Source organism: Cicer arietinum, chromosome 5, assembly GCF_000331145.2.
Source record: "Cicer arietinum cultivar CDC Frontier isolate Library 1 chromosome 5, Cicar.CDCFrontier_v2.0, whole genome shotgun sequence".
NCBI classification, from domain to species: Eukaryota; Viridiplantae; Streptophyta; class Magnoliopsida; order Fabales; family Fabaceae; genus Cicer; species Cicer arietinum.
This window is the reverse complement of record NC_021164.2, coordinates 67,427,377-67,450,506: the sequence shown is the minus strand read 5'-3', so window position 1 is coordinate 67,450,506 and position 23,130 is coordinate 67,427,377. Positions and strand designations below refer to the sequence as shown.

The 23,130-nt window shown below is 29.7% G+C and overlaps 3 protein-coding genes across 4 annotated transcripts; all 3 read right to left on the bottom strand.

Moving 5' to 3' along the window:
• Nucleotides 1-865: 865 nt before the first annotated feature.
• On the bottom strand, nucleotides 866-4,357 carry LOC101512090 (F-box protein SKP2A-like). Its single transcript, NM_001364839.1, has 5 exons — nucleotides 4,259-4,357; nucleotides 3,407-3,695; nucleotides 2,144-2,492; nucleotides 1,904-2,045; nucleotides 866-1,552 (listed from the first exon to the last, which is right to left on the bottom strand). Exons 2-5 carry the CDS (start codon nucleotides 3,655-3,657, stop codon nucleotides 1,188-1,190), a joined length of 1,107 nt encoding a protein of 368 aa, NP_001351768.1. The 5' UTR covers nucleotides 3,658-3,695; nucleotides 4,259-4,357; the 3' UTR covers nucleotides 866-1,187.
• Nucleotides 4,358-12,888: 8,531 nt separating this feature from the next.
• On the bottom strand, nucleotides 12,889-17,970 carry LOC101511775 (ACT domain-containing protein ACR3). 2 transcript variants are annotated; one of them, XM_073369281.1, is made up of 8 exons: nucleotides 17,823-17,970; nucleotides 17,006-17,127; nucleotides 15,969-16,014; nucleotides 15,490-15,607; nucleotides 15,296-15,363; nucleotides 14,275-14,892; nucleotides 13,774-13,878; nucleotides 12,889-13,335 (listed from the first exon to the last, which is right to left on the bottom strand). In XM_073369281.1, exons 2-8 carry the CDS (start codon nucleotides 17,074-17,076, stop codon nucleotides 13,015-13,017), a joined length of 1,347 nt encoding a protein of 448 aa, XP_073225382.1. In that variant the 5' UTR covers nucleotides 17,077-17,127; nucleotides 17,823-17,970; the 3' UTR covers nucleotides 12,889-13,014. The 2 variants fall into 2 exon arrangements, with proteins under 2 accessions (XP_073225382.1, XP_004502566.1); XM_004502509.4 differs by having other exon boundaries at nucleotides 15,490-15,604; nucleotides 17,823-17,969.
• Nucleotides 17,822-23,010, bottom strand: LOC101511448 (probable cyclic nucleotide-gated ion channel 16). The gene is made up of 6 exons (XM_004502508.4): nucleotides 22,288-23,010; nucleotides 21,081-21,293; nucleotides 20,680-20,993; nucleotides 20,487-20,598; nucleotides 20,106-20,342; nucleotides 17,822-19,889 (listed from the first exon to the last, which is right to left on the bottom strand). Exons 1-6 carry the CDS (start codon nucleotides 22,741-22,743, stop codon nucleotides 19,143-19,145), a joined length of 2,079 nt encoding a protein of 692 aa, XP_004502565.1. The 5' UTR covers nucleotides 22,744-23,010; the 3' UTR covers nucleotides 17,822-19,142.
• Between the last annotated feature and the right edge of the window lie 120 nt (nucleotides 23,011-23,130).

Sequence of the window (23,130 nt, the reverse complement as noted above, 5' to 3'; positions counted from 1 at the left end):
ATAAGTATATATTGTTAAGCACGAGTTAGGTTGTTGTATACATGAATTTCCTTTGATCTTTTTAAATCGATTTTTGAATAATTTTGTAATCATATTATAACATTGTCGTTGGTATTATATTTTAATATTATATATATAGTAAATTATATGGTATGTGTATAAATAAATTATATATCATAGTACTTGTTATTAAATAATTTAATAAACCAAGGAATAAAATAAGATTGATTATTTTAATCAACAAAATATTAAATTCTTTTTACCGACTCAGTATCCAAGTAAGCATTGTTTGCAACATATATAAAATAAATAAAAATAAAATAGAATTAAGTAGTGAAGGCAGATAGCAATAATGAAAAAAATATCTAGAAGCGTCCCAGATGTAACAATTAAATATAGTATATGAAGTTTTCCAACTCTCAGCTGGCCTCAAGTGAGTTGACCATGATTTACTATCATTCTACTTACTACTTAATAGCTCTTAACCATCATCCTTGTTATCTCTTCTTCCCCTGTACATAACTTTTTTGTTTTCAATTAGCATTAGCTTCGCATTTTCATACTTAAATCAAATCATTAAATTTTTAGTCACTGTAAACTACCTTTAATTCAAATTTAATCCCCCTAAAAACTTGATCCTTAAGTCCCCGTGTATTACAAAAACTAAGTACTTTTTATCTCTTCATGCAATTTTTGAAAAATATAAGACAGAAAATGAATAAATTTTTTTAACTTCTTCTGTCACCCTCCATGTTCTAATATACACCTTTAAATTTGACCAATCCAAAGAATCTTGAAAGTGAACAAAGAAACTCTTTAAATTTTTTATATAAAAGAAACTAAAAATCTATTTAACCCATATTCAAAAGCCAACCCCATCATAGTTTGAATCAGACAGATACATAATGTGCATATTCTTCCAAAAATCATACACATTTAGAAGTCCAATAAATTTATACAGATAATAACCAAGAACAAGATAGTTTTTAGATCCAAAATATCTTAAATAAGGGATTAAAACAAAAAGTTTGAAACACAACAACAACTAAAGTCTGTTCATTTGTAGCTAAAGTCTCCAACATAGCTTAACATAAACGTATCTACACCATGAAGATGAGAAGAGAACAATAACACCATCATCACTTCTCTGAGCCCTTGAAGGGCACTTCCTCGAAGTTCACGTTGTTTTAATGAGCAGGATGAAGGAAATTGGTGATAGCACGGTGTGCATGAACAGCACAAGCACAATGAACAGAAGTCAAATTGAGACAGCCACTCATGATGAGTGAGTGCCTTCCTGAGCATGTGTGGAGAGCAGGGGATGAGTCACAAACTGCCTGAACAGCAGAAGGAGTGAGTGCGGTGCATTGGCTAATGTTCAATGTCCTTAAGCCATCTTCTTCATTTCCTCCTTTCACTGATCCCCACATCCTGTTTTTCACTTTGCTTTGTGCCAAGGAATACATTGCCTTGTCTGTTATGTTCTTACAGAAGTACAGTCCAAGGGACCTCAGGTGGGGGCATCTGTTTGCCAAAGCAATCACACTTTCATCTGCAATATAACACCACATCAAACCCAAAATTTTCCTCATCATTAACACATAACAAAAGCATAAATCAAACTATGAAGCACGTGTGTCCAGTGTAAGACACCTATGGTGTCATGTTTGTGCATGTGCTTCACCGAAACCAAGTAAGGTTCAAGGACTACTCAAAATTCTAACTTGTCTTTCTTATAGGCATCTTATTTATATTTGAATCTATTCTCAATGAGTTTTTTTCTCTTCTAAGATATCATTCTAACCACCTCCATTGAATGTGTGTAAATGCACTTTTTTTGCTAACCTCACAAAACTAACATGTTTTTCCAAATTTGAGGTAATGAAATATTGAAGTAAAATACCTGTTATATGGACACAGCCACACAAGTCAACTGTTCTAAGATCAGGACAGCCATAAGCCAAACTCATCACTCCAACATCACCAACTTTATCACACCATCCAAGGTTCAGAGACTGCAACTGATTGCAGTAGTGTCCAATAGCCTGTTGTTCATTCAGTCATGAGGGCTATAATTCAAATCCGTCTTAATTTTTATATGATTGTTAATAAAGCCAATAACTAGTATATATTATATTAATACCTGTAGTGCAGTATCAGATGCTGCTCTAACACATCCACAGAGATTAAGAACTTTGAGTTTTCTACAGAAACCGGCAAGGTAAGTCAGAGCATTATCACTAAATGCTGAACATCCACTGATGTTAAGTTTTGTAAGATCGTGACAACCATGCGCTATTGCATACAGTGACCTATCAGTGAGCTTGAAGCTTTTACTGAGGTCTAGAATCTGCAGTTCATGGCAGAAATTTGAAATAGTCCCTACAGCATTATCGTCTAGTTGAGGCTTATCTTGACGAAGGATTAGAGTTTGCAATTTTGCAAACTTAGGAACAAGAGATAGGACCAAGTTGTTCATGTTCTTGCTACACCTGAAGAAAGGAAAGGAATTACATAATCCTGTTATTACTACATTCAATGAAATCTACAATAATGCAAAAGGCATAAATCAGTTTCTTTTGCTGAAAAGGGGCATAAATACAACCACCTGATACTACTGAACCAAAACAAGTATTCATCAAAACTAAGAAACTTCAGAAATTCCAGAAATGTACAGGGGAAACCAACTTCAGAAATTCTAAGGATTAATTGATAGAAGCAGTCACATATTTCAATTTGTGTGTGTGCGTGAGAGAGGGTAAACAAAAGCTACAAGGCTTGGACTGCTTATTAATTGCAAACGAACATTGTTCTTCCACAGCAAAAAACCAATACGACATCATTAATTTGACTTAGCTAGTTAAAGGCCCTTGTTTAACCCCTTATTACACTACATACATTTCCAAATTCTCAACAGAAAATACCAGCTCAATTTGAATACTTAAAATATGTCAGTGACACTAGCATAGTTATCAAACTACGAGATTGCTTGGTCTAGAAAAGAAGCAACTCAGCTAAATGAAAAGAAGTAGGGTACATGAAACATATATTTCAACCCCAAATGGATTGCTATTGACTTTTAGCCTCAAATTTATTACTCAACTCATCAACTCATTGTATCGAAACATATACCGCTTTACCTTCAAGTCAATTTAAGAGATAATCAATTCATTCAAAATCAATTTTGTGGCCGCAGAACCAAACACACACACACAAGAATTGATGAATAATGTAAAAAACATGACACCAGAATGACGAATTGAATAAGCAAAGTCAATTTAAACAACAACAAAACAACAGGAACCAAGAAAATTTCACAATTCATATCAATAGAATCCCCAATTGAAGAAAAATAGTTGCACACATAAATATAACACTTTTAAGAGAGAAAGCAACGTAGTTATACCATGAGAGTGATAAACGAGCAAGGCCAAAGAAAATAGAATCTCTCCAACCACGACAAACACCAGAAGCTTTAATCACCGTCTGATCATCCACAAGGGAAAGAATTTGCATCAAAAGCTCCACAGGAATATCCTTCCATTCAGTGATAACACCAGCCTTCATGTACCCTCCTTTCCCACCACCAGCAACCATCATAAGATTCTCAAAGCACAAGTTCAAATCCTCAGTCCTCAGATTATCCTTCCCAACCATTGCAATATCACCTCAACAAAAATCATCAACTTTCCCAGCTGTCAAAAAAGGATAATAACTTAATTAGCCACAGCAAATTCCAAAACTTTAGCTTTCACCGATTAGCAAAAAAACAATAATCAATTATTCACCACCACAAAACAATCCAAACCGATGTGACCGAGCAATTTGCAAAAAGGATAATTACACAATCACAATACATACAAAACAAATATATATATATATATATATATAAAGGGTCTAATCTTAAAAGTAGGATACATTACATAAATACCCTTACAAATTTCTCAATTACATTTTTACATGATTAAGACTTTGCAAAACACTTCAAACATAGCACAAGTGGTACGGCAGAAAGATCAAACAAAGCTCAACAGGTTATGAGAATTGTGATCAAAATAACTCCTTTTTTTTTTTTTATTAAAATCGGAATATACATACACAAAACAGAAATCGCAAGGGGCGATCAAACTGGGAAAAATCAAAATCAAAACTTATTTTTTCAGGTAAATTAATCAGAGTCATGGACGGTGATGATGATAGCATGAATGAAGAAATAATAAAGAGCTATGTATGATAACTATAGAAGTGATGAATTTACCGGTAAAAGAGGAATAAAGGCAAAAACTTTGTGGCTTATTAGAGCAATTTGGAATTATAGAGAAGCGTGTTTGTGCTTCTCTGAAATTGTGAGAGTGAGGAGATGGTCTAAATAGCGTGAAGAGAAGAGTGAAAAAGAGGGCAAGAAACGTTACCCTGCCACGTGTACCCATGATCAATTGAGAATTGACTCTTAGGTAGGTCCCAAGTAAAGTATTAAACTTTAAACCATTACAAAAATTCCACTAATTTAAATATTAATTGAGAAATAAATAAATAAAATTTAGACTTGATTGTAATTTTAATCTCCTATTTTAGTTCTCCCATTTTATTTCTCTTTAATTTTGGTCCAAAACATAATTTTGGTCTAAAATTTGATGAAGTTTTATTTTTTCAAGTCACACACCACACCATTTATAATCATAAATTTGATGTACAATTGTTACACCATAAGATCTTTAGGTATTGTGTGACTTAAATAAATATAAAATAAAATAATATTTTATCAAATTTTGGATCAAAATTCTGTTTAGAGACCAAAACTAAAAAAAAATAAAATGAGAGAACTACTTTTACGATTTAGCTAAAATAGTAGGATTAAAATTACAATTAAGTTTAAAATATAAAAATTATTCTATTAAGAATTTTAACTTTATTTTTTTCAAATATATTTTAATTATTTAAATTTAATCACGTCATTTAAAATATTTTATTTTAATGAGAATAGACTCATTAGTCAAGGTTCAAAATACCCAGAAATGAAAAAGAAAAGAATAAAGAAATCTGTTACTGTTGTTGTTTTTTTTTTCTATTTCTACTTTGTTTTAAAAAAAATTATTCATTTTACTTAATTTTCTCCTATTCGTAGTGGCTGAAATAAAAAGAGGTGTGTTTTCCGAAATAAAAAGTAATACATATTTTTTAATATACTATATTTTAAGATAATAGGTTAAAAAATATGTTTTATTCAGTATCTCTTGTTAGATTGAATTTGAGGAATTAGAATAAAGGTGTGAGTGTGAGGGTGAGATATGTGTGTGGAAGTTTCTAGTTGTTTAAAATCGAAACCGCTTATTAAAGAACAAAATGTTGAGTTTCCTGAGCGTCTGAGAAAGCAATGAAAAATAAAAAAGTGGGTTGCTTGCTGTAAAGCAATTGGTTTGATTTTGGTATGTGTGCCTTGAATGGTTATCTTTTGATCCCACAACTCAAATAACACATTATTGAGAATTCAACGTAATGCTCCCACACTACTATTTTGATTATGAGCCCTGCCTTGTATGGACTCGAATCAACCACTTTTTACCCGAATATGGAATTAAAATGCAGATATATAAATATTGGATAATTGTCACGTCACATTTGCAATCATCATGGAGATCACTCTTAACTAATTTTTATCAATAATGACTTATGCGGATAGGAGCTGTCTTATACCATCAACGGTGGTTAATTTTTGTACAAAAATATTAACAGATGCAAGAGCATTTACTAAATAATCATAAAAAATACAAAATCTGTATTTATTATTTGAAAAATGGTATTTTTTATATAATTTTTTTTAACAAATGTCTTAAAAACTAAGATCGCTTATTAACGATTTTTATTTTTTAAATCATTCAAAGTTTTAGCGGCTAAACAATATTAAATTCAATTCTAACCGTTCTGCAAATTAAAATGTAGATTAATTTTCTTTTTAAGTACTTTCTCAGTTTTATCTATAAGAACAAAAAAAATAAAAATTATCAAGATTAAGAAAGTTCATTTAATGTGTTAAGTTTAAAAAATTTATTAAAAAATTTTGACATTAAATACTTTTACATCCATTAATATGAACATTAATTATCTTTTTAGAAAGAAAAAAGTAGTATAAAAATATTTGATCAATAAATACATATTGAAACTTGTAATTTTTTCTTATATTAGAGACCAACTTTTCTATTATAAATGACTAGAGGTAGTAGTCAATTTTCTTAATAATTAACAAGAAGAAAAATTGAATTCATAAACTTCTCCTCGCTGCAACTTTTCTAAACCTTCAAACTAGTTTGGTCCAGAGTGATTAAAGTAAATGGAAATTTTTTACCGTCTCCACTTCAAATAAAATATTCTTTGCAACTTTCTAATGATCCATTTCAAAATTACTTTGATATCAACAACTATTTCAATAACAAAATTAATATCTCGTCAAGTACATGTTTAAATATGCATCAAACTCCCAACCAATCATAGATAAATATTAGACTTAATTTCCTTTCATTCCAAATAATTTTTAGGACACTATATTTGACTATATTCTACTTTTGATTAGGAACTATATTTGCAGATAGAGATGGAAATAAGCTACACCGTCCTACAGAGGTCTATATTCTGGTCTGACTTAACCTATTTAATAAAAAGGTTAAACTCAAGCTATTTTTAAAGTCTATTTATTTAAATAGGTCAGACTCAGTCTTATAAAAAAAACCTATTAGGTCTGACAGACCGACCTATATATATTTAATTATTTATTAATGTTATTTTTTATTATTATATTAAAAATATTATTTTCTATTTTAAATTCTATCAATTAGGAAATCACTCTATAGTCATTCCATATTCGGTAGCTATTCTATATTTGGTAGTCATTCCATATTTGGTATCCATTCAATTAGTCAATAACTCAATAGTCCTTCTATGTTTGTTTGAGAGCTAATAATTGGTGCGTTTATTTCAGAAAAAAAATATTATTTGAAATAAAAAATTATATTTTAGGATTTAAATGATGTTTGTTTTATATTTTTTAAAAATTATTTTGTTAGAAAAATTATTTTTTGTTTAATATATATAGATATATATATTGATATTGGTATCTGGAGAGCATATGGTATGAGTGGAGGTCACGTTAGGTCGGAAAAAAAAAACCTATAATAGACCGTTTGCCAGACTTAAGCCTAAAAAATTAATCGTATGTCATACTCAGACCTTTCAAATGCTGACTTGACCTGACCTATTTCTACCCCTATTTGCGGATCATTTATCTATGATAAATCTCTCTAACATTTTATTAATATAACATTTTTTAGACAATGTTAAATATTCTTGTGATCTATTACAATTACTGAATATTTATATTCCAATCACATAAAATGTTTTATTCATATACTAATGATTTTAAGGCAAAAACTTTATAAGAAGAATCATAATATCGATAATCATGTTCTGATAACTATTGTCAGAAAATTTTATTTAAAGATCGATATTCATATTAATACTCTCACTATATCTTGAATTTCTAATAGAAAATAAGAAAGCATATTTGAATCTATGAAGAAGATTTCTTCACTGTTCTCGATTCTCTATTGAAATTATTTTCTATTTTTTGTCTTTTTAATTTCTTGTATTTCTTTAAGAATACTAACCTTGAGAAAGAAAAAAAAAAATCGTCGCTCTTTCCTTCTATTTTATGCCTCTCTTTCACCCTTTCCTTCTATTATTTTGCTAACAATTTTTTTTGATAGTTCAATTTTGTAGTTTGTTTTCAATATCTGCAGCAACAATTTGTTTGTGTTCGATATTTACAGCAACAATTATATTCATGTTTGACAATGCTCCAATAGATCAAAACTGTGTAAAATTCAATTAGTCTAGATTTGTATTCATTTTAAAGTTAAATTTACGTATTACATTGTCAATTCATCGTAATCAATCATATTTATAATTTTAAAACTGATCAAAATAAAAATTAAATATTTTTATTTATTTAAAGATTATAACTAATTAGTAGTGTAAAATATTTTAATTATATTCCTAAATAATAAAAAATCTCAAATCTATATTTGAGATCTATAAAAAAGATTGTGAAGAAGATGATAGTTACGAAGAATTAGATGAAATAATAAAATAAAAATCTAGTTAAGTAATTTAAAAAAGAAAAATAGGTAAATTGAAATTTGTTTAAATTTTAAAAGCTAACAATTTATGATATGTAAATAAAGTTAACACATATTTAACAAAAAAATAATAACTTAACAATAAGAAGTTATAAAAAAAAATAAAAACATAACAAAACAAAATTCGTGATAAAAAACAAAACATAAATAATTAAAAAAAGAATTTAAAATAATTATTTAAAAAATTATTTTTATAATTAGAATAAGATACATTTTATATAATATTATTAATGTAATTAATCTAACAATTTTAACCTAACTATAACTATAAATAATTTAAACTATCTCTGATAGAATAAAAAATAAATTAAAAACAAGTTAAGAAAATAAATGTGAAACTTATACACACAGAAAAAGCAGAGCTTATTTTTTGTATTAGTCAGATGCAACCGCCCAAGATGAAGAAAGTGAGTAAGAAATTTATGATAACACGAGTGTTTTTTCGTTCCTTTTGATTGTGCAACACTGCAACTTTTTTCGTTACTTTTTGTTTCGTGCAAATTGCACGGTGTAGGATCACATCATCCACGAAAATTACACGGTGTGGAATCATTCATGAAAATGAAAACTATGAAAGACGTGATAGCAGCATGCCTATTGCCTATTGCCTAGCCTAGCACGATCATGAAGATGTAATCAATGTCCAAAACAGATAATAATTTGCGTTTAACTGTTTATGATTCTATTTGAATATTCTTGTTACTCAATGAGTATCGTGTTTTTAGTATAAAAAAAATCAGTATCGTATTCTTTTTATTAAACATGTTTCTAGCCGCTTTGATCTTATTGGAACACGATAAAGACTCAACTTATCCATCTTGCTGAGCTAGCTAGTGCATTCTAGAGTAATTAACTATATGTAATATGACAACGCAAAATATTCTAGTCTGAATTTTATCAAATTACTCCTTTTTTAGTTTACTTTTAAAATATCACTACAAATATTTATATAGTATAATTTAATCATATACATATAAATATTTTAATAAAAAATCGAATTTAACATGATTTTTTTTGGAATTGCAAAAAACATTATATAAATAAAATATTTTTAGTACAAGATATACTAAGTTTATTACATGGAAACATTAACTAAAATCCACTACAAATATAATTACACCTCAAGTATAATATTCAAAGACATAGACATCATTTAAAACTTATTACGTACTAAATTTATAATTGAGTGTTTAAACTTTTAAACACTCAATAATAAAGGTCTCTGAATTTTTAATTAAATTTTAAAACTTTTTATCCTTACAATTTGATTTTAATTAATCTTATCTCCGTGAATGTGTACCCGACATATCTTTGGGGGTTTTAGCAGAGAAAGATCATGGATTCGTTGGTGAGCAGGAATTCTACATACATTGTGAATATTGCACTGGATTCCGTCTTGGTGCATTCCATCGATGTATCACATACAAACCAAGAAATATCTATGATTGGATTTGGAGTGTATAAGATATATATAATGTTGGAAACAACTTTAAGAGGCAACAGTTCAAATGGAATGCACTCACTCAAACTGAAATACTCCCTTCACAGTAAGATATAAACAAATATATATTTGGTAAATCGATTAGTATAGCTTAAAATTAAAACTAAATATAACCAAATATCATATTTGGCAGATTGACTTATATGGTCTAAAATTAAGACTGAATATTCATTGTTTAAAGGCGTTGTTTATATTCTATTTTTTATATGTTATTTCATTTTATATTTCAAATAAAAAATTAATTAAATTAAACATGTTTATTGACCTTTGGATGGATTTTATAAATTTTGAGGTTTTTTTATTTTAGAGATCTTTATGTAAAGACTTTTTAAAATGATTCTTCAATATAATAGTTGATGACAAATGTCTTCTCTTTTTATAAGATATAACCGTTTTTAAAGATTTAGGATATGATAGTTGAAATTCTATGAATTTCTCAAAAGAAAATCACATTGACATGTCTATTAATATTATAGTTTTAGGTTTATATATGTTCAATTAAAAAAATTATTGTTCTTAAAATAAAAAATTACAAATTTTGGAAATATATACATGTATATCATTTGTACATTCCAAAACTATAGTAATATATATATCTTAATGTTTGAAAGAGATTTTGATATTTATCCTTTTTCTATCAAAAAACATTTTCTTCAAAAACCAATTAAAGTAACTATTTTGATTTCACCATAAAAATCATTTTTTGTACAAAATAATCTTTGAAAAAAGCTTAACCACAAACCTAACTAAAACATAAAAGATAGTTTTTTATAATCTTAAACATATAGGCAGTAAATTATTCTTCCCTCTTTCAAGAGATGCTTCAATTACATTAATATATGCTCTTCTCCCTCAAGAAGTAAATAAATAAAACTATGTACAGTAAATTACGCTCCTCCCTCCTAAGAGATATTTGAACTACAATATTCTCTCTCTTATGCAATACATTTTAGAAAAAATTATATTCTTTAAGCATGATCTCTAAAGAGGAGGAAGTGTAATTTATCATGAAATAGAAAAAATATGTGCTATCCTATTGTGTCTAAATTGAATGGGAATAATTGATTGTCTAAAAAGAATGCACCAGAAGAAAAGAAGAATATAGATTTATAAATAAATATTAATTATTCAGTGGTCAGCTATATATCAGGATTTTGTAAAAAAAAAAAAAAGCTATTATATCAAAAAATATTGCTTTATTTAATTTTTTAGTTAATGCTTAAATATAATTTATTTTTTTTGATTGAATTAAAAATACTTTTTTTTATCAAACTTAAACATATTTGAATATAATTATACATAAAATATTTTTAAAAATTAAACTACTTATGAATATTTAAATCTTATAATTTTTTATTACAATAGAAATAATTATATTAACAGTGAATTATTTTATTTCCTCAATATTATTTAAAGTTTAAAAATTCTAATTTAATTTAATTTGTTTTATATTATATACAAAAGTATGATGAATACTTGCTCTAGTAATTTCGTAATCACAGAACTCTTTTTCTCAGTTGCTTGACGTACTATATATATATCAACAGCTACGTAACGTATGTGTTTGAATAGCCGCCCCAAAATAACCATTTAACTATAAAAATGCTTGTTTATCTCATTTCATTAATTAATAATCGGATACAAAACTTGCACCATACATTTTTTGTCAGAAATTTTTTATATAGTACTGTAATATTTATTAATGAGGGTGATATTCAAATCCGTTAAGCTAGCGCCTAGTATCATAATATATAATATAAGGGCATTATTATGGTGGAATACGAGATTCCTTGTGCGTGGAGACACGAAAGAGGAGAACCATTTTTAGAGTTTACTTGACATGTGATGTGCGTACGTCTTACAAGTCTTTTTCGGTTTCAAAGCAATTGAAACAACTTGGCAGTTTATACGTATTAATCACACTAATTCACTTGGAAACATTCTCATATATTTGTCTTTACAGCTAATGGAGTATGTATGGGCTACTTGTTTTTTCTTTACATAAAGATGGTCTAATGTTATGAAAATAATATTATAATCCTCAATTTATGATTACATTTTCTTTTTGAAATTTTTTTATTATTTTAAACGATTAAAACCGCATCATTTTATTTTCAAATTCTACAATAACAACAAATATTAAAATATTTAAACACCCTGAACAAAATAAAAATTATTTAAAAAAAAAAAAATAAGCAACCAAGCCCCTATCTATCACGGTGATGCAATTGTTTATAATAATGATACAATTTTATAAGGAAACTTCCACTTCCAATATTCTCTGGATTTATTATTCTGAACATATATTTAATAAAAAAAAATATACTCAAATTAGTCAAATCAAAAATATATTTTGGAGACTTTTAAAAATACACTATTGTGAAAGAAGAAATTACATGTTGAAAGAGGTATTTTTTTCTTCTTTTGGGCTATCTCTTTCCGCCATTTGTTTTTTTTTTTTTTGTTGTTATTTTAAGCTCTGGAAACATGCATATATGCTACCATTTTTTTACTTCCACCCAGTTTTACTCACATGATATACAATATAAAATACCGTATTTTCTTGTCTTTCAGTCACTTTAAAAGTATATTTAAAAAAATATATATAACCTTTTTTACTTCCAAACAGATGTATTGTTGTTTAGAAATACAAGTATAGAAAAAGTAACTCTCTTTATAAAACTTAACTCATCATATCTATTTCTATCTGTTTCATATCTCTTAGTAGTAATGGTTTTAATTTTAATTTTTTGATATATTTATAGATAAGTTAGATGAGTTATTTACAAATATCAATATGAAATATGAAATATACTTTTAATTAAATATACTAAAAGATCATACCAAATTTTTTCTAAAAATGTTAGGACCAAATGTTTAACTTTTTGTACCATATCCACCCCTATATTCATTTTGGTCGTTGGACGTTTTGTATAATAGAGTATCATGCTCCACTTTTTTTGTTGTTGTCATGATTATATATATACATATTTAAAAAAAAAGGTATTTTCTGAGGTAAAATGCTATGTTATTATACAATCAAAAGTCGTGTTATTTTAAAATGATTTATTTTAACATGGCATGCTTAATGATTTTTTACTACAAAAATGAACTAATTTTCACTTTGTACATGACAAAAAAATAAAAATCCATATTCATGAACAGGGCTAGAAAATTAAATCAGGATAGAGGAAGATCTAAGTTGCAAGCATTATTCTAATAGTCGAAGCACTGCTTATGTTTGAGACACAAACAGATTATTCTTCTATATATACATCATAATGTGTCTTTATTAATAAAATAACCAAACTAGATGCATAATTATCAAGCCAAAAACCTTTCCAACAAGTTACCAAAGAAGAAGCTAGTTTTAGCCCATCCTCGTGTCTCATGTGTTTTGTCATATGCTGGTACCTTCTTCACATCTATCATCATTGTTTTGCCTATTTCTTTACAAAGTGCTTCTATAGTCTTCATGTCCAATGTGTTGCCTGATGCATCCCTAACATAGAAGACATTAAGTGCTTGCTCTCCTTTTGTTGATATACCTGCCCTACAAACTGTTAAGCCATTCTCTCTTAGAATCCTTGTTACTTCAGACAGCAATCCCACTCTATCCTTTGCACAAAGCTCAAGGCTCACACCCTGTGTCCAAAATCCAGATCCAGAGAATTCAATAGTAATACTAAGATATAGGGATGTGGATGATATTGCATGAAGGATATGGATTCTTAAGATTCATTGAAGAAGAAAAAACAAACATTGTCACTAGTAGATATGATGGACAGATACAATCTGAATGGATGGAACTTAGCATACATCTGATCTGAGTATCATTGCATCAATATAAGTAGAGAGCTGTATATGCAAAATGTATGATAGTAAATTCAGAAAACTTTCTGTTGTAGAGTCACACAAACATACACTAAGTAGAATATAACATTAAAACTTCACCTAAAAATCATCAAGTCATGGCTAAGATAGTTAAAATAAAGATGATTGAAAATTTCAACAAAAAAAAAGAGATCTTTCACATAGTCATGAAGATTTGCTACCAGAAATCAATTTAAATCTGTAAGTTACCTCGCTTACTCTTCTTTGAATAGCAGCTTCAATGCATTTGATGACCCTTTCTTTCTCTCCTTCTGTATCAAGTGTGCATCCGTCCATGTGCCGAATAAAATATTCCTTGAAGGTACAAGATCAACACTTTTAGTCCACATTTCTCATGTCTTTATACTTCCAATTTCCTAAATTAATGAGAACTTCTTGTTCTAACATTTGGAACAATCAAGTTAAAGCAATTTTGGACAAAGAAAGATCCAATAACAAAATTAGAAGGAAAACCAAATTGAAAAAAGATGTATCTTCAAAGTTCAAGATATTTGTTTTGCCTGCAAAACATTATTCTGTTTCTTACTAAGACCATTTGAATGCATAAGTCCTCTGTAAGGTTTTCATGTCCTCTATCTTATAGAAAGCACTTTCGAAACCAGTCAAATTTAATACAAACACCTAGTTGCAATCTGGATATTTGAACCATTTAAGTTCTATGTGTGATTGACAAATGAACTTGTGATGTACCTGGGATGCATAAGGGCCATCTGATGAGATTGTGGCATGGAAAACAACATATTGCATATCAGTAAGGGTGCAAACAATGTCAAACATGAGTTTTGCACGATCTCTGCACCTGACACTAACCACCGAGTACCCTTTTTCCTCGCAACACTCTATTGCGATTTTTGGCCTGAAAGAGGGAGCACAGACACTGTCTGTCGTTACTCCACAACTTTCATAATCCCGATCAGCAAACAACATTTGGTGGAGCCGCCTATCAATATGGGTGAAACTCATGGAGAGACTAGTCCTACTAGCAATTTTATCACCATCCTCACATCCACGTAAGACATTATTGAGTTGCTCCTCCATAACAGATAATCTTTTTGGATCATCCACAGCTTGTCTCGTACCGTCATTGACATAAAGGATGCAAGCTATTCGCCTGTTATGAGTCCAAGCTTCCGCTACAGCTACGTTAAAGTGGAGGTTGGCAAGAACAGCTGAGATCTCAGACAATAGACCAGGACGGTCTCTCCCGATTAGCTCAACGGCTATATGATCGCCAACAGAATGCACCCCGACCCGTTTGCCTGACCAATTCTTCACCCCTTCTGTGCTCTGGCTCTTCGGTCCTAGAGCCTATTGTATGAAAAACTGTTACGAGTAGCACTCAGTATTTGATATATGTACTTTACATGACTGCTATAATGCTATGATGTTAAGGAAATAGTGGGGTGGCTTCTAGCACTAGAACCTGATCCATGTTCTGTTCAAGATTTATGAGTTTATATTATAATAACATTATAGCTCTGGAAGAAAGAAACATAGGAATCTCAATCACGACTGATTCCTTTTCTTGTGAGACAGATAAAGCTTAGTCCCTTGAAAAATTTTATTTATACATATATTGAAAGAGTTGTGCTTGTTAAAATTTTCAGCAATGATTTTGAGTTTTTCAAATGGTAGTTAGATAGAAAACATATCTTGATACAAGAATATATATCAGATACATATATATGTTAGAGAAAGAAGATATATATACCTTTTCAATGAGGTCAATGGTTTTGCTATCTGTTATCTTTTTTCCTCGCTGATCCGTGACATGAAATACTGTATATCAATCATTTGGTGAACAAGTTAGCAGCTTAGATACTTGTATCAGGTAGGGAGTGTTCAAGAACACATAAACATGCACTAATGCATTTGGAATGATAGTTGAATTAATCACAAAGATACCATCCATGAACCATCCTCCATCAGAAGATATGTAAGCTTTGGTAATTATGAAGTCAAGGTCTGTCAATATTTGAACAACTTCCAGCAGAATTCCAGGTTTGTTAACACTATCAAACTGCTTTTTTCAAAATAATAACAAAAAGTGCATATATTAATCTCCAAATAAATTATTCTTTAAGAACCATTAAAAAATAATGATATGATAAAACTGTCCTTGGTAGCTTCATGAGATAAAAGTGTCCTTGAAAATCGAAAATGATTATAAATCAAATAAAGTTTAACAAATTCATGTCTTTAATTTGAATTCACTGAGGGCTAATTTGTTAGAAACATAAAAAATAGAAAAACTCTAGGGTTCAAGAAACTTAAAAAACTACACAACCTTGACTTCCTAAGTAGCTGATGGCCAAACCACAACTCATAAAGAGGCTATAAAAAAAAGAAAAAAAAGTCATAATTGATTTTGAGAAATTATATACCTTGATTAGAGTACAATTATGGCAACTAGCATTGTCCACGGAAACCCTGCAAAGTGAAAATAAAGTTTACCATCAACGTTGTTCCTTTTCTATTTACCTTAAGGGTGAATATTGAAGCAATTAAGTGACCAATTTGTGAAATATCTTGGCTCTGTAGAAGATGGTTTTGCTCTCTCCATGAGTTTTTTTTATATATAATATCTCCATTAGTGGCTTCATGAGTCTTTTATTTTTTAATTATTTTTATTTGCTTAAAACCTCTAATTTTTTATAATCTTTTAAAATTTTCACTGTTTAGAATATTTAAATTTCACTGTTTAAAATATCAAATTTTAGTTCAAGTAAAAAATGTCAAAATTAACCATCTTCAGATTGTAACATCACATTCAATAAAATCATTCGAAGTGTCAAATTTCACTAAATTTCTAACCTCTAACACTTTGAAACTACTTTGAAACTTTTTGACAAAAGAATATCAGTGCATTTCATTAAGAATAGTATTTGCAATATAATCCAGAGCTTAATGAAATAAATAGGGACAACAAATATGAATTTAGATTCTCTCTAAGAAGTTGTTATGGGTCAATTACTAAACATCAAACCCAATTCAAGTAGAATGAATTTTTGAAGGAAGAGTGTTGCATAGACTTCATTGTTGATTTGGTCTTTTTCAAATTGGATCACTCAACACTATTATTTTTTGCTTTGAATTTGAATTTTCACTTTGAGAACAATTTGTTTTTTTAAGATTGGTGGGATGTTATGAGTTATGACCCAAATATGTTAACCATTAGAGTCAAGTATCATTGCATATTTTAGATTATGAGTCAACAATTTTTAGAAGGATTTAGATAGATTTATTATAATGAGTTTAGTTAGTTTGTTAGAATATGTCAATGTTATATATAAAAAATTAATGATGGTAATCATTATCAAGAATGAATTAAGCAAAATATTTATTTAAAGAATAATGCTAGCAACTTTGCAAATGATTGTAAAACAAAATTGCAATTGAAGATAGTAAGATAAAAGTGAACCTTGGAGGGTTAATTCTATTGCTGAAATTCTCATACTCAGGATCAAAATATGGCCAACAAACTGCACCCATTCTAAACAGCTTGCTTATTTGGTCAATGAGGAATTTAGAGCTTTGTTTTTCCTGCAAGTTACCACTTGATGAGCAATACCCATGTGATCAAACTACTCCTCAGACTATGTTAGAAGCAAGCCAAATGATTATACAGTATGTTTTATCCTTTTGAATACATAAAAAAATAAAATAAAAGCAACATTCTAATGATTAAGCATAAGTAATCACAAGTACACCATACAGTTGCACGCTGTCAAATCAATGAATGTCCAGTATCCACTTTGGCATATTTTACACAGGGAACATGACTCTAATATGGGAAGAGGAAGTTGGTTAACTGGTGCCAATTAATGGTTTTGTTTTAATAAGATTTCAGAAATTAGAATAATACTACTAACACAGTGGCATTATTATATATTATTGTCAATTGAAAAACGCAACCGCCATATCTGAGCAGAAACAAACGCCTCAATAGAGAGAGTAAAGATAAAAGAGATTTCCCTCACTTGGCAAACAGAACACTTTCTTCCAAAACAAAAATCAGTAATAAGGAAAAAAGAAAGAAATCCAATCAGAGTTCTCTAAAGTCTAAATAAATAAACGAAAATGCTTAAAATAACTTGAACAACTAATATGAATGAAAATGAAAATTGAGCACAACACTGAGCAAGTGGAAGAGAGTTAATGATATTATTACAGACAATTAAAACACAGACAATTAACGAATAAGGAGTTGAAGGAAAGGAAAGCATATTGATACACACCTTGATGATTTGAAACAAGTTGTTGCAATGTTCCAACACCAACACCAGTCTCCTTTATGAGATAATGATATGGGAGAGTCACACTGTTAGAGGCAGAGTGAGTAGTGGCACATACGTACATATATATATATATATATATATATATATATAGAGAGAGAGAGAGAGAGAGAGAGAGAGAGAGAGAGAAGAAAAGGAGATAGAGAAAGCTGTGTCTGTCTGGGATGCAGATTATCTGCTTTCGACGTTGGAATACCACTCAATTCAATTCTCTTGTCTCCTCTCACCTTTCTTTCAGCAAAAACTCTGTTTCTCTTGGACAACTACTAGTGCGGGTGTGGGGAAACCCATTAATTAACTTAATCATAATAACAATCATTAAAATAATGTTATAAAAATCACTTAAAGGATTTTACACAGTAGAATAAGCAGATGAGTAAAAAAAAGAAGAAGCTCTGATAACTAATAAGTAATCTATTTGAAAAATAAAATAAATTTTCAATGCAAAATGTAAAAATACACTTGGTGACCACAAAGCATAACACCTTTGCATCTGGATTATCCTCACGCGCGCGTGATGTCCCGAGGTTGTGTAGGTAGTAGTAGTATTAGCATGTCTCGTATAGGTTGGAAGGACGTAACATACACAACAACAGTACAGTCGTGCTTGAATGAAAGGATTCCAATAGGAGTTGGTGAGCTGTGACTATCATATCACGCACGCAACCACATGCTCCATTTTTGTAGGAACAAAACGGATGTTCACCAATGCCTGCTGTGCTGTTGTCTCTTTTATTTTAGGTTAATACAATCACCTTTATATTACTGCAACCTCAACTCAAGTCATTTTTTCCAATTATTCTACACCTTAGATTTTGTGTCTAATTACCCCTTATATTTTTGTTATTAATAAAAGGAGTTTCTTTATAAAATGTGTCTTGCTGAGTCATTCAATTGAGAACTGTAACGGGTGTTTATAAATAATGTGATTTTCCCCCATAAACATATTGATAGAGAAAGAAATAGATAGTGTGACTAGATATATTGATAATGTAATAAAAATAAAGATGAAGAAAAAATAAAATGTTAGAATGGATGTTAAAAAGTTAGGACAACGTAGGTGAAAATCCAATGGATGGAGACAAAAATTCACAAAAAATATTGTTTTTTGCGGAACAGACAACATCAATTACTTAATCTTAATTAATGTGATATAACTTTGATAAATTATTGAGAAAAAAATCATTGCTTTTGTACAACTAGTTAGATACAAATTAAGAAACATGAATTGCTTTTGTCCAGTCCTCGTGAGACTTCAACTAATTAATCTTCTTGAAATGTTGAGAAATCAGGCTCAGTTGGCTTGAACATCTTAGGCATCTTTAAACTACTACTATCAGGGATTAATGTCACCTTTTTAAATGCTCCTTTCTTAGTGTTTGCAGCAAACTTTGACGCCAAAAATGTAACCCCAAAATTTTGTCCATGACTGGCATTATCTCCCATGGAACTCTCCCCTGCATCACTCTCCTCTTCATAATCTTCCAACTCCATATTTCCATATAACAAGTTCTCTTTTTCCATCAACTCCATTGCCAATTTTCTCTTGCGGTGACGCCGCCAAGCCGCTTGTATAAAAGAAGCCCCCCAAGCTCTCCACTGATGAGAATAGTATCTGAAAGCATGTTGGAGTTTCTTGCTGTGAAGTTTCTTAAACTGGCTTGACACAAATTTGAGATCCTCTGCTCTAAGTGCAAAGGCTTCTAGTTCACTTAGGGTCTTCACTGTTCTTGTAGAAGATGGAAGGTTGAGATTTGATGTTGGCATCAAAGCCCATGTTAGCAGTTCTTCACCACAAAAGTCACCTGGTTTTAGTGTGATAGAATTGAAGAAACCTGATCTACCACCATCTGTTGTAGAACTCTCTACACTTCCTCTGATGAGAAAAAGCATCTCCCTCACTGGATCACCTTCTCTAACTATATATGAATCTTTTGTGTTCAAAGATGAAACTAGACGTTCACATATAGCATCTAGAAGTTGATCATCCATTTGGCCAAAAAATGGTACCTGAACATTACAAGAATTATTAATTACTTGGACCTTATTATTAAATATTCTTTAGACTTAAATGCAAACAAAATTTGAGTCCCCAAATATTTTAATCCTTCAGTTTCACAATAGCCTAATTTTAGACGTGACATTCTCATTAATTAATAATGTGAAGTTATATTTGATAATATGATATTGCTGATTTAGACCACAAACTAATGACAAGAGACTTACCCGGCGGACAATATCAAGACAGAGATGCCTCTGAATCTGGCGGCGAAGATCAACGGGCAAGGAGCGCAAAATGACTTCTTCGTCAACACCTCTAGTGGCAAGCCATTTATACTGAACAAAGCGACGAACGCGTTCTTGTAGTTCCGGTGGAAGTTGGCGATGATTCATCCATTCTTCTGTATCTTTTTGTTTCAGTCTCCACTCTTCAAGTCTTGCAGTTGAAGATTGCAGATAATTCTAATTTATTTTATGCAAAGATAAAATCAAGAAAACATTGTTAATTATTTATTGCAAAAGACTATAGTTTATTTTCAAAATTTTGTTTCACTTTAAGTGATGCTAAGAATATGATTTTATAGTTTTACTTTACAATTACAATACCTGCATATTACCAATGAGATGTGCAAAGAGGATAAGACCTGATATGCATATGCAACTTGAAAATAATGTTTCACCACTGTAAGTACTAGTTTGAAGATTTTGTCCGTATGAACTGCACATTATAAAAAAAAAATGAGTTCAGAATAAGTTACATGACATAAAAATAGGTAAAAGTTGAGAGCAGAAAAGAAACCTTAGATTTTTCAAGCCCCACCAGAGGCAATAAAAATATTTTTGGAAGAATCTAGAGGAAGAGACATGGTCAGTAAAAGCATCAGCAAACATTCCAAACTGAAAGTGATTTTTATCATTGAGGGCATCACAATCAGTGAGGACTTTAGTGCGTCTGAACCAAGCTTGGCGCTCACGGTTATAAAGAGTAGTACAATCAAAAAAAGAAGGATTACAAGAAGGAGAATGTGTTCTGTTCATTTCCTTCTTGCACATTATTCTCCAACACTCGTATTGTCGTTGAATAGACGTCACATACCATGTTGCTCCTAAAACCTGCACTGACAAACACAACATTACACACAAGTTAATTATTATCAAAACATGATAATAAACTTGATTTGAAACTATTAAAATAATTACATGGCTGGCGAGCATGTAGAAACCGAGATTGTACAATGCCCCTGCCAAAGCAGTTTTGGCTATAAGCCCGCTGGTCTTCAAGATTCGGCGTTGTAAAGGAAAAATCTGAAACAACCTAGGAATGTACTGAATCAGAACGATTAGGGACAGTGTGTGGTTTGCATGAGCTGCTGTTGAATTTTTTGTCGCCGGAATCACAATCCAAATAACTATCTGAAATTCACACAATAATCGAATGTTATGTTATATTATATTAGTATTATTGTTAAGTGTCTCAAAAGAAAATACAAAATTAATATTCTCTTCTAATAACGAATACATGCATAATTTTCAAAATTATTATTTTTTCAATATAAATCAATATAGAAAACAATTTTAATGCGCTGTTACCTCAAAACTTTTAATATTGTGAACTAATCACAAATCAAATATTTTACTATTTTTAACTTAGTTAACACGAGAGTAATTTTTTTTATTTACAATATGAATTACATTCATTGAAATATCTCCTATTTTATATTTAAAATCTCATATATATTTTCATTATCATTATCAACTCTCTGTTACTTCCTATTATTTCTAATCCTTTAAAATATTCTCAAAAACTGTGATATATATTGGGGTGTTGCAGCATAGTTTTTTATTTTATTACCATTACCGATCACACGTGCACACTGCAATTACAGTGTGAAGTGGTTGCTGACTTGAATATCTATCATCCCAGCCGTAACCTTGTGATAAGTTAATAATATCAATCATTATTATTTTAAAGTTTAACTACATTTTTAATTTTCTATTTTTGTTAATTTATAAATTCAATATTTTTATTTTAAAATTTAATAATTTTAATTTTTCATTCTAATTTTTTTAATTAAAATTTTAAATAACGTAATATATAATACTACGATATAAAATAATTAATGTCCATAAAATTACAATAAAATATTTTAAACATTTAACTTTTAATTTTAGAAATTATTTATTTTATAATTTAATTAATATATCTAAATAATAATATATTTAAAATTTGTACGTTATATTAATTTAAAATATGTTAAATTATATTTTTTTAGTTTAAAAAATTGAAAGAGAAGAAAAGTTATGGACTTTTAAAATAAAAGAATAAATTATATAAATAGATTAATTCGATTTAAGATATAATTTAATTTATTATTTTTTGTTAATTGTGGAAAGTAGCCGGACTAACCTGGGGCAAAGGAAGAGTAGCAAGAAGATCAATGATGAAATCATGCTTGAGGTATCGGTGAGCGATCATACTTGGATCCGTTATAAGTTCTTTGCGACCATAAATGTGAGAGGTAGGAGAATTGAAAGCGGTGCGAAACTTAAGAATCATATGAAAGAAAAAGCATAGGTCAGCGACGGTACGTGCAAAGGTGACGCAAACACCGAGAACCAAATCAGTTTGCATACAAGCTTTGTCACCCGTAATGGGAATGTAGAAATAAAGAGGGTCTAAAAACAGAGCAAAGAGGCAGGAATAGAGGAACATTATGTTCCATCGTGCAATGAATTGTGAACGTGGATGGAGTATTTGGTACCACCATGGCACTTTCTTCCGAAGGGAGAATGATTTTGAAAAATGGCTACGAAAATGAGATGAAGACGAGGCTGCAAACCGTTGTAACTCGTTGTTCGTCATCGTTTTTAATTTTAATTCATTGATTTCTGTCTCTCATCACCGGAAAAGGTGCACTGTCACCTCAATGTCATCGTTGCAAAATTCATGGAGAAACTAAAAGGACTCCCAAAAATGTGCCCAGTACCTTCTGGTTCAACGTTAAACCAGGAATGACATCTAACTATTATTTCTTCGTTATCTACTTAACATTTTTTTCAATTAATATTGTCACTATCTTTTTTTTTTTAGATTTTTAAAATATAATGAATCAAAACAGTAATATCTTCTTGTATAATAAAACAGTTTTATAATATCTTAATTACAAAATTCACATGCACCAAATATTAATTTTTGAGTTGGGTATTATTTATTTCACTCTTCCACTCAAATATTTCTAATTTATATATA